This window comes from Narcine bancroftii, chromosome 1 (assembly GCF_036971445.1).
Source record: "Narcine bancroftii isolate sNarBan1 chromosome 1, sNarBan1.hap1, whole genome shotgun sequence".
In the NCBI taxonomy this organism is placed as follows: domain Eukaryota; kingdom Metazoa; phylum Chordata; class Chondrichthyes; order Torpediniformes; family Narcinidae; genus Narcine; species Narcine bancroftii.
The window spans coordinates 230,913,810-230,926,933 of NC_091469.1; the positions used below are offsets into that span (position 1 = coordinate 230,913,810).

At 39.8% G+C, this 13,124-nt stretch overlaps 1 protein-coding gene across 1 annotated transcript in view; it reads right to left on the minus strand.

Annotated features, from left to right (window-relative positions):
* Nucleotides 1-13,124, minus strand: part of LOC138740101 (ephrin-A5-like) — a 218,761-nt gene that overhangs the window by 22,405 nt on the left and 183,232 nt on the right. Inside the window, exon 2 of the mRNA XM_069892518.1 lies at nt 883-1,175. Within this exon, the coding sequence (XP_069748619.1) occupies nt 883-1,175 (293 nt within the window). The remainder of the gene's footprint in view (nt 1-882; nt 1,176-13,124) is intronic.

Below are 13,124 nucleotides of genomic sequence, written 5' to 3' on the forward strand. Positions count from 1 at the left end.
TAAAAGACTCTTAAGACAGGCACATGGCTACAAGAAAAATAGAGAGTTATGGGTGTTAGATGGGTGTTGGGTAGGTTTCTATACGTCGGCACAACGTTTTGAGCCAAAGGCCCTGTACTGTGCTGTAATGTTCTATAACCAGTGCCAACTAAAGAAGCAACATTGATCAGTGCACAGGCGCGGAGCAATGTGTTTGATAGATCAGTATCTTCATGCAGAAACACACACAAGGACTTTCCACTATTTTCTATGTGCAGATCAGTCAGGGCAGTGACGTAGAGAACACCTGGAGTAGATTGGGATGGGCATTGGGGATCAGGGAGGATTACAACTGGTTGGTGGCAGAGGGTGGAGGTGATTTGAGGAGAGTTTATTGGGGAAGAGATAATCAAACATCAAAGTGATTGCAGGGTGGTAGCAGATCAGACACATGATCAGCTCAGGAATAGAGAGTGACATCTAATTGGTCTAATAAATAGTAAGAGATCTAATTGGTGGCTACACTGAGAATGGGGACAGGCTGGGGGATACAACCAGAAGTCAAGATCCATTTTTCAGAAGGACCCACTTGCCTCAAGCTTCCCAGCAGCTGCACATGAGATTAGGCAAGAACAGTTTCAACTTTCCAGGGAAGGCCTCCTACTGAGGGAGTGGCCTGTACCATTCACATGAAACGTGCATTATCAGCACGGGCCAGGGCCTCAGCCTACACATGCATTGTGTGAACGGAGGACTGGAAAATTAAGATATGGAACAGACTAAGCACAATCAGTTTTTGAATTTTATTCGTATGCAAGTAAACCTAAAAGAAATAACATGGAATAATGCAAGACACCAGTCTCAAATTGTAGGGGAAACCCACGGAAACTTGACAATACTCACAGATGTAGTAATACTCTCGGCCAGGTCTAAATTCAAATCCTAATGAAAATGGCGTAAACAGCTGGAACTTTTCAGAAAATTTTAAGGGACCATTGGATGCATAAGGCCTGTTACATTCCCATCGCTTGAAGCCTTTGGAGGTGTGATCACACGAACTGTAGCCATCGTAATACACCATGTAGAGAACATAGCGCTCCGCCTTGTCTTCTGGTACAGAGTCATCATAATGAGGGCAGAAAACATCTAAGTAATCATTGATGCAAACTTCAATGTGGAAATCACCTTTCAGGAACCTGCAAAACAAAATAAAATTAACAGAAACTGTACAAGCTATCTTAGGACCTTTCAACAATTATATAGAGATGACCCTGCTAAAAGAACTTGGTTTGCCATGATGAAATCTACTTTAACTCACGTACACTGGGATCCACATTACTGTGCATCTATTAAAGACTGTTTATTAAACACGACTAAAGTTGAAGTATCACCCAGACGTCTCCTCTTTTCTTTTGAAAACCTGGTTAACTATTGTTCACTCAAGAAGGGTGTGTAACGTTTTCTCCAGTCCATGATAAGATGACCTGGCCCATTCAGGTGGACCTCTGACCTCTCCCAATCATCCACGAGTAGAAAATAGCACCATCTCAACAATTCCATTTGGAACCTCATCCATAAAATGACAAGAGTTCCTGGCTCGTGTTTCTGGATCTTGTCACTTACCCCACCTCCCGCCTCCTTGTATGAAAGTCTTTAATTGAGAATATTTATCAAAATAAGTTGTAACATTTTTATTTACATCTGCCTTTACATCATCTCGAGCTTTTAAAAGAAAAGCCAATTATAGTTTTTAGACTGCAGGCACAATCAAGGAATTTTGCCACTAAACAGGCCATCTAAAAAGGAACGTGCAGGAATTTGGAGTCAATTCCTGCACCGCAATTTATCCTGCAAGACCCCTACAACTTTTTGGAGGAAGCCTACAATGTAAATCATACCGGAAAAATTCATTCACTCTAACCCCAGGGACTATTGCACTCAGGTACTTGGTATAAAGACACCCAGTGTGAACAACCACACGGGGAAGTAATTATGTCAATTTTTTTTCCACGATTTTCCTGATATTGCAGTCTACAAAACATTTATAATATTGCTTGAAGCACTCTTTTGAAGTAGTCCCTGCCATGGTCTTGGTGACTATGTCACAGAGATTGCTGTGTTAGCTGCAGAGCTGAGAACCCGGGTCAGCATTTCAAGAATGGTGGGTCTGAGACAGACGGCCTAATCTCGTTAGTAACAAAGGACTGATGTTTCCACTTGATTTGGTTAAACGCAGAAGTTTGTTCCATGGAGCAGTTCATTGCTAATGTTATGGCCATATACTGCAAATGCAGAACACCCACTTGATCCTAAAACACAGTCAATGCACATAAATAATCTTATTCACTAATTTTGATGGAATGCTCAGCATTTATAAAATCTGACTTGTCATTATGTTTTTTTTCCCAAATACAGTGCATCCCTGCACATGCATTTGGACATGAAGCAAAGTGGGCATGGACTTTCATCTCTAATTTAGTCCCAGTTTAAGCCACTAAACTGACAAAGTTTCTTTCTCTTAAAGCTCTCCCACATTGACAGAGAAATTAGAAAATTATAGCAAAATTATCATCTTCAAGTTAATCTGTTATCACAACTTGCAGAACCAAATAAAATGTGAATAATTATGCCAAAATGTATTTTATAGATTTCTTGTGCATATTTGCACAAGCAAGCTTACAAAGTTATCGAGTCACTGAAAAAGAGTTTACCGAGAAGCTTCAGTAGTATTCCCGTACTGTAATTCATACTTCAAAGTCACATAAATGTAAAATATACATTATCAAACATAGAGTCATTAATTTTCCACTGTTCCACTATTCACTCTTCAACAATGTCTCACAGCAATGGATAACAAATAAAATAACAATTAACAGCATTTATCAGATTTATCTTGAAAGTTTGTTAGCAAAGGGCCTATTACCAGACCATCTAGAATCTGGACATTAACTCATTGTATAAAAGGATTGTGCAACATCAATTATTGCCATTCTACTCGACTCTCGACCCTTGAATGAAAGCCTACCATAAAAAAATTGCTTAAACTGTTGACATGATTGCTTGTGGCAGCAAATAATAATTTAGATGGACACAGTAGGACATTTTCCCAACTCTACTCAAAGTATGGTGTACACTTTTACACATACCTGCTGTCTGATACGGCTCATTAACAATAATTAAAGACAAAGTCTCACATTCCTTACACCTATGTGCCCTCCAAATGACAAATCAATAATCTTCAGTTCTCTGAGACACGCGTTAAACCAGAAGATTGTATCCCCCAGTAATTCCTGCACATTCACCAATGTGACGGCTACCAGCCAAAATTTTAAAAAAACAAGTTGCCAAACCAATTCTGAATAAAATTAAACTAACTCCTCCCTCCTCTGTCTCAACAAGGAATATGTATTTGCTGGCCTTAAGTTGAGAACTAATATTCTTAGTGCCTTTTTGATGGTTTTTAAATAAGTTTGGCCCTTTACTCACGTTTGAAAGGTTTCATAATGCTTTAAACGTTAGACAGCTTTCCATAGATTATTTGTGCACCACATGCTGAAAAAGGTGAACAGAATTTTTGTAGCTGCATTAAAAGGCATTTTTATTAAATAGCCATATGTTCCACCACCATTCACAAGGTACACAACACATATTGAACAGTGGAAGAGAACTCAGCAGATTTTTGCTGATGGATTTACAGCTTCATAAGAAAAATGTTCTTCTTTGAAGCCTGGGAACATGTCTTCTAAATAACGATTCTTCCCTTAATGTATCCTACTAATGTTACGAATGAATGATGGATTGAGGAAAATATTTTCTAAAGAATGAACATAAAGATACCCTGCACCTGCACCATAGGGTGTTTTTCTTGGATAGAGAAAAGGAGAATAGGCCATGTTCTTCACTATTCTCTTTCTATTCAAGGCTAAGTGTATAGGATATTGCATAATGTTAATAACAAGAAGTTCACTGGTATAAACAATGGCAACAACAAAAGTATACAGAAAGGAACTGAGTGCAGATAAAACAAGGGGACGTGCTCAATTCTGCTCGACATGAGGAAAAAAATCCCAGAACAGTAAGGGGTTTGCTTGAATGGAATAAAAGTACACAATTTACTTAAGCTACCTCCAGTTATTGATAGTGAATGGATTATGATTCCATGTAATGCAGACAGGCTCAGACCTATTGAGGTTACCGGGATAGGCTCAGGCCAGTCACTAATGCAAACAAGATGTAACAAATTTGTAAAAGAAAATGAGCTGGAGACTCATCTAACTCATCTCTGTATAAAAAAAAAATTTACATGGTTCAAGAACGGGATGGATTGGTCTAGGTTTTGATCACTGTGAATACCAAAGACATTAGTCCAAAACTTATTTAACAATTAAATGCATGATATATTACAAGCTGATTCCTGATAAATTTCTAAAGTACATTAGAACATTAGTCTGATGGGACTTTATCAGCAGATAGATCATCATGCTGATGAGTGAGTTGAATGAATGGGCCTTTTGCCTGGGGTACTAGCCAAATATGGGCCATTTCTAATCGGCAACAGTTTGTTACAACTTAACGAACCCAACCTCTTCCTTGTCTCCCCCTATCATTGATATCCTGTCGTAAAATTGCAAATTGCTCACAAAATAGAAGTCTTACATTTTAAATTTAGATATACAGCACGGAAACAGGCCCTTCCAGCCCACGAGTCCGTGCCGCCCAGTTACACCCAATCCCCGTACGTTTTGAAGGGGGGGGGTGGAGGGGGAAACTAGAGCACCTGGAGGAAACCCATGCAGACATAAAAAGAATGTGCAAACTCCTTTCAGACAGCGCCAGGTTCACATGCTGATGCTGTATCCGTGTTACGCTGACTGCTACGCTAATCGTGTCACCCAACGGCATGAAAGAATTGGGTGTGGTAGAGTGGACCAAGATACTTTTGCTATCAGCATTCTATCCTCAGATGAATGTTGCAAAATTAAAATATAATCAAACTGTAATTCTGTCAGAAGAGACTCGCAATTCCAAAATGTATCTGAACACACCCCATGTCACCAGAACAAGTATTTTCAGCTACAGTACTTTATGATTCCCCCAGCTCAGAGTCGAAAAATAACCTTGTCAAAATCAGGGAACTGCTAAAAGAAAGATTTATAGGTAAAAAGAGCAAAATTGATCACAACCTATTTAAACTCTTGAGGTGGTATTTATTTTTTTAAAGTGAAGCACTTCACAAAAGGTGTTATTTTTGAGAAAAATGAGTGAGATTCAATCCATTTTGTGTGAGATTTTCCAGATATGTTTAAAATATTTCAGTGGCCCCGGAAGGCCCAATTATTCACGGGCTTTACATAAGTGTCAGGTGGTGGAAGAACACTCCTGGGTTACAGAAGACAAAGTGACTGTTCCCATCCTTGCTCCTGGTATTTTTAGTTCTTGCTTATTTGCCACAGAAGTTGGCCTACCATTCAGTAAAAATATTGACTTTCTGTAATTAAATCAGTGCTGAATGAGCCACTCTTTTCTCAAATCAAAACTACATACGGGGTTTGCTGACCAAGCACACCTGCTCGTGTGCTCGCCAAAAAGAAAGCCAGTCCACGTGAAGGATTGTGACCACAATCCATATCTGTCGCATACTCTCCAAGTGATCTGCTCAAGAGCAGATAAAACATAAGCCCGCTGTGGGACAGCGGATGGGCAGGGACTGATTAGGGATATTTGTGCATGGGAGATTGTGTCCCATGAATCTGATGGAGTTTTTCGAGAGGTGGATGAAGTGGATTGATGATGGCAGGACGTCGTATATCTGGACTTAAGCAAGGCCTCACAGTCATTGACGACATCCCACAAGGTAGGTTAGTCTGGAAGGCAAGATCACAGGGGAGCTGGCCCGTAGGATTCAAAATTGGCTTTGTGGAAGGAGTCGGAGGCAGAAGTGGAGGGACGTTTATTGGATTGGAGGCCTGCAACCAGTTTTGGATCCATTGGTCAGTTCTGGATCCATTGTTGTTTGTTATCTATTTTAATGATTTGGTTGGCAAAATGATTAACATGATTTGTACAGAGGGCACTAAAATTGATGCACAGTTCCTACCACAGCAAGACATATACGGTAGATGCCATCTCATTGGCTCTGCACAAAACCTTGGAATTCTGGGATGGCAAAGATGCATACAGCAGAAGGCCTCTCAATGACTAAAGATCAGGATTCAACACTATCAACCCCTCAAAATTAATCAACAATCTCCCAGACCTGGGCCTCAATAATGCACTGTGTAATTGGATCCTGGATTTCCTCACCTCCAGACCATAGTCACTAATGATTGGCAAGAACATCACCTCCACAATCTCCATCAGCACCAGGGCACCACAAGGGTGCACACCTAACCCCTTGCTCTACTTTCTTTATACCTGTGACTGCATGTCTCGGTACGACAACAATAGAGGTGATGAGACGTCATACAAGAAGGAGGTTGAAAACTTGGCTAAATGGTGTATAAACAACAGCCTCTCACTCAGGAGATGATTGTGGACTTCAGGAAGGGAAAACCAGAGGTGTATGATCCAGTGATCATTGGGGGAGAAGAGGTGGAGAGGGTGAGCAAATTTAAATTGCTAGGAGTCACTATCTCTGAAGACCTCCTAGACCCAACACACTAATGTCATCATGAAGAAAGCACGTTAGCACCTCTACTTCCTCAGGAGTTTGCGGAGGTTTGGTACGACATCAGAAACCTTGGCAAACTTCTACAGATGTGACATGGAAAGTGTGCTGACTGACTGCATCATGGCTGGCATGGGATATCAATAGCTCCGAGTGCAAAAAATATTGGACATTGCCAGTACATCACAGGTAAAGCTCTCCCCACTATCGACAAAATCTATGTGAAACACTGCCGTCGAAGAGCAGCAGCAATTATCAACAATCTGTACCATCCTGGACAGTCTTTCTTCTCACTACTGCCATCAGGAAAGAGGTCCAAGTGCCACAAGACTCATACCACTGGGTTCAAAAACAGTTGCTACCCCTCCACAATCAAAGTCCTAATCAACAGACTCATTCAGAGACTCATTTAAAGACTTTACTTTGCACATTATTACTGAATATTTCTCTATTTTGTATACACATCTTTTCCTTCAGTGCAATTTATACTTACCGATAAGTAGAAATTCTGCCTGGCCTACAGGAAAAAGAATCTTAGGGTTATATGTGATGTTATATGTGATCTTAGGGTTATATGTGATGTTATATGTGTACTCTGACAATAAATCTAAACTTGAAGATGAAAGTGGCAACGCAGATGGACAAGGTGAAGAATAAAGCTTGAGATACACTTTTATTACATTTTATTAAGTACAGAAGTTGGGAACTCATGATTAAGTTGTACAAGGCATTGGCGAGACCACAACTCGAGAAATGTGTGAAGTTCTGTTTGCCCGTCAATATCTGATCAACATCAATAAATTAGAAGGGGTGGAGAGGATGTTGCCAAGACTAGAGGTTTTGAGTTAGTTAGACCCAGAGGCTGGGTCTTTATTCCCTAAAGCAAAGGAGGCTGATGAGAGATCTTATACAGGTTTATAAACATGGATAAAGTGAACGCTCAGTCTTTTTTCCAGGGTAGATGACTCTAGAGCTAGAGAGCAGAGGTTTAAAGTAAGAGAACAGAGATTTAAGAGTGATCTGAGGGGCAGTATTTTCCATCCAGGGATGGTCCTTATCTGGAACTAACTGCCAGAGGAAAATGTAGAACATTTTAACATTTGGACTGACATATGAATAGGAAGGACTAAGAAACAAATCGACCAAAATGCAGGCAAATGGTACGAGCCCAGAATTCCAACTTGGTTGGTGTGGTCCGAGTTGGTCTGAAGTTCCTGTTCCATGCCAATGGTTTGGTCCGAAATCTGTGCCACTGTGGAGGCGGAAAGACCACAAGAGGCGAGTTCATGGACCCTCAGTGACCCTGATGGGGGAGGAGGTGGCTGTGGGGGGGTCGGGGTGGGGGGAAGAGTGCGAGTAATTAACTCTCTTTTGCATCTTTTTATCTCACTTTAAGGGGTGCTGGACACTTTCTGCTGATGGTGAATCTTTGCCTTTGTGTAGACTAAAGGAAATTTTTTGTCATTTGACAATAAAAAAAAGTCTTGACGAGTTTGATATTTTACTTTACTTCCATTGTCACCAAACCACATCTATTATTATATTACAGAACACAAGAAGCAGAAGCAGGCCAATTGGCCATTCAGTCCCGCCCCACCGTTCAGTAAGATCATGGCCGATTGGCTCAACACGTTTCTTCTCTTTCCTTTCCTCTTAAAGTTCAAAAGGACCATTGTTCTTTTTATTGCTGCAAACCACAAATTTATATATTCTCTACTAACGATGTAACAGTACAGGCTGAGTCACTGACGCTGTCGTTACATCACCTTTGAGTCTATCTTCCTCTAGAGGGAAGGTCCATTCACAAAACAAAATTTGCCACTGAAACATTCTTTGAAATTACAATTTACAGGTGTTCAATTAAGACCTCAATGAGGATGCCAAGGTAGTTAATTGTAATTGTAGGTTTCTTTTATGCTTCTCATATTCACAGTGCACAGCAGTGATACATTAAAAATAGGGGTCAGAATTATAGCTCCTCTGCAGGCACAAATGCTGCCATTATGGGCAGGTACTCTTGTTGAAAGAGGCCAATTCTATTTTTTCCATCTATTCTGAAAAAGACTGCCATAAATTTGCTTGAAAATTTAACCCTGATTGGATGGCTTCCATTCCAATTGTGCAGATAATTACAATGGGCTTCAAATAGGTCTTAGAATTATCCTTTTGCATTTCCCATAACCATACTCAAGCAACAACTTTTTTTCACTCTTTGTATGGCTTATTTTCACAGTAACGTTGCGCCCCTACGATTTGTAACTGTAAGTTTTCCCCAGTTACACATTCATCCAAGAGCAACTTAATGCATACAACTTTAGTATTTAATACATCATCTATACAATTGTTGAAGTCACTGTAACGTTTAATCTGAGTTTTAATTATTCAATCCACCTCATTAATTTAACATCCTTGTGGATGTCTGCATTCCTATTCCACTCATTCTTTCAGTCTGCTGGAGACAGACACAAGACGCTGCAGATGCTGGGATATTCCACAAGAACCAATCTTCAGGAGGAAGTCAGCAGCTTGAGCAGGTATCGGTGGGGGACGTATAACAAAAATGGTCAATATCTCGGGCTCCAAACTGAAATGACAATGATTTGTTTTCTCCCACTGACACTGTCCGACCCTCTGAGTTCCTCCAGCAGTTTGTTTTTGCTCAGTCTGTCTGCTACTTCTTAGCAGCTAGTTTGCCTCTGGGAAGAACTGTGGTTTACTATGTTAACATTATTATATGAATGTAAGTTGCTCCTGGAATCCAACCAAAAATTCTCATTCCTGACAACATTGCAAAAATACCACAAAAAAAATGGCTTAATTGCTTCTTCAGACTATTGCTGAATGTTAGATGTTTGCATAAACACCTGTTGTGTACTAATGCACACAGTCACTGCATTTCAAAGTAATTCATAGCAAGTGAATCACTTCAAGATGCCTTTGAGAGAAGTGATAAGCAGCTAACTGAGAACTCGTCTGTCTTTCACTTTACAGTTTATCATTATGCATCAATGAAGTTTTCCCATAACTTATCTTTCCAGACAGAATCATAAACCAGGCTAATCTTTTTCCATACCTTGAAATCACTAACTGATTCAGAAAGAAATGAGTTGGATTTAATGATCAGTCAGAGGACTGTAAATATTAAGGGTTGGTGCAATTTCCGAGGTGCTGGCATTGAACTGAGACAGTAAATTAGCATAATAAGGAAAGCAGCTCAGCCTAGCTGTGAATTGCTTCAGCATGCCTCCTCACATCCTCGCATAATGCCAATTCCATAGCACCTGATGCCTTCGGCACGACATTTTCCAGCGGTGAACCCAGGGCCAAAACGCCCGGCACATACAGCGACAGTTTAACACGTTCATTGAGCAGAAGAATATCCCTAGTGCACTAAAATATTTTTCATTTCCCACACCATCAATCTGTTGGGTTTTCGGAACACTTCATATTTGTTGTTACATTTAATGACACATTTGTTTCTGACCTCAGCTACTCGAGAATTATTTTAAGATCATTCAAAACTGAACGTGTACTCAAAACGTTGAATCATTCAACTCAAATCAGATGGAGAAAGTACTTCTTGAAAATCAGTTCTGAGAGGTCAATGGTTTTCTGATGGGGATATTTACTCCTGTATAAAATGAGGGCAGCCAGTTAATCAGATCAGCCAGTTGAGCATTGTCATAACAACAGGCTTGCACTCAATCGCCACTTTCAGGTGGCCAGAATACCCCAACGTAAAGCCGCCTAAAATACCCGAATGTGGCTGTTGGCAGGCCACCTGAAAGCAGAGAACCCTGACCTGAGGAATACTTACCCAACCCTCCTCGGGTAGGTGTATTCTCCACTTCCGAGCCCTCCCCCTAGGTACCTGAAAGTGGGCGGGACTACGGCCACAGTCGACAGGAGCTGGCATTTGCTCCGCGGCGCTGCCACCTGAACGTTGCTTCACACACACCTGCAGCCGGCTCCGGAGCTGCATTCACCCGGCGATTCCACCTGAAAGCGGCTGATGTTAGCAAGACTAAGGAACCGATTGTGGACTTCAGGAAGGCGAAAGCAAGAGAACAGAGACCACAAGCAGTCCTCATCGAGGTATCAGCAGTGGAAAGGGGAAAGAATGCAAAATTCTTGGGTGTCCACATCTCTGAAGATCTATCCTGGGGTTCCATGTTGATGCAATCATGAAAAAAGGCGGGAGGGGGGACCAGCTGAGGAGTAAATCTCCACAGCTGAAACAGACAAGTATAACACAACAGCAAGACTCTCAACAGGAAAACATAGAAAATAACGGGAACAAGAAGGAAGAGAATAAAAATAGGAAATCAAAGAAACAACAGATAACGAACCCAGAGGAAGACGACCAACACCAAGACACTTTTAATAAAAATAAGAAGAACAAGAATACCCAACAAAATAAAATAAACAACCCAACAAGAAAATTAGAAGAGACAGAGGTAAAGGACACAGATCCTGCAGTGGACTCAGAAGAAGAGGAGGAAGAACACAGAGAAATGGAAGATGAAGGGAAGGGCAAGTACATGGATAAAAACTTCTTTAAAGAACATATGGAAACATTAAAAGAATGGCTGACACAAGAATTCAGTGAAATAAAAAGAAGAATAAAAGGTCCAGAAGGAAAAGTGAATAGATTAGAGATGGTCATGACAGAAATAGGAAAAAGAGTAGACAAGATGGAAGAACGAGAAACAGTCATAGAGATGGAGGTAGACGACTTAAAAAAGAAATTGGAAGAATCTGATAAAAAAGTTAAAGAAACACAGGAGCTGTTAGCTCAGAAGATAGCTATAATGGAAAACTATAGTAGGAGAAACAATATAAATATAGTGGGCCTTAAGGAAAATGAAGAAGGCAAAAATATGAAAGAATTTATAAAAGAATGGATCCCCAGAGTCCTAGGAAGGCCAGAATTACAGGAAGGAATGGAAATAGAAAGGGCACACAGAACATTAGCCCCTCAACCACAACCACAACAAAAACCAAGATCCATTCTAGTAAAATTCCTAAGTTATACGACAAGAGAAAATATATTGGAGAAGACAATGAAAAAAATAAGAGAAGACAAAAAGCCACTGGAATACAAAGGTCAAAATTTTTTTTTCTATCCAGATATAAGTTTTGAACTCCTGAAGAAGAGGAAGGAGTTTAATGCAGCAAAAACAACCCTATGGAAAAAAGGTTATAAATTTATGTTAAAATATCCAGCGGTGCTTAAAATAGTTATCCCAGGGCAGCAAAGCAAACTGTTCTCAGATCTGGAAAAAGCAAGAAAATTTGCAGAACACCTACAAAACAGACAGAGATATAATAAGAACAAAAATGACAACAAACTATATATGAAGAAGAAGAATAAAGTATAAGTAAGAACTAAGAAGAGGAATAAAGGGAAGAAAGGAAGTAAGGAGAGAATTAAGAGAGTGAGCTTTGTTATATATGAAGATTAAAATCTTTTCTGGAGGGGCTGGGTGGGGAAGAATAAGTCACTGCAAAATCAGTTGACGCTTGCGAGCAGGTTCACAAATCCAAATGAAGGGGAGATGTGGTTGCCCGACAAGGGACAAAGGGCAACTCAGAGAAGGGTGGGACTATTGGGGTTAAAGGAATTTTAGATATGGGAATAGTGGAAATATTTTATGTTTTAGAAATGTTGTCTTACACTGTGTTCAAAAAAAGAAAACAGAAATGGATAAGAAGGGAAGGTGGTGATGAGGAAACGGAAAGGAAAGATAAACAAAGTATGAAATGGCCATGTTGAACTATATGACTTTAAATATTAACGGAATACATAACCAAATCAAAAGGAAGAAGCTGTTAAATTTACTGAAGAAAGAAAAAATTGATATAGCGTTCATGCAAGAAACACATTTAACTGAAGTGGAACACAAGAAATTAAAGAGAGATTGGATAGGACACGTAACGGCAGCATCATATAATTCAAAACCCAGAGGAGTAGCTATATTAATCAATAAAACTGTACCAATCAAAATAGAAGAGGAAATAATAGATCCAGCAGGGAGGTATGTAATGATAAAATGTCAGATATATTCAGAATTTTGGAATTTACTCAATGTATACGCACCTAATGAAGAAGATCACAAATTTATGCGAGATATCTTTTTGAAGATTGCAGATATGCAAGGGAATATACTAATAGGAGGGGATTTTAACCTTATTTTGGACTCAAACATGGATAAAACTGGAAAAAAGACTAACAGAAAGAACAAAGTAATCAAATTTATAATTAAATCGATGCAGGAAATGCAACTTTTGGATATATGGAGGAAACAACACCCAAAGGAAAAGGAATATTCATATTATTCGAGTAGACATAAAACATACTCAAGGATAGACCTATTCCTGTTATCAGCTCACATTCAAGGAAGAGTTAAGAAAACGGAATATAAAGCTAGATTGTTATCAGATCACTCACCCCTGTTATTGGCAATAGAGCTAGAGG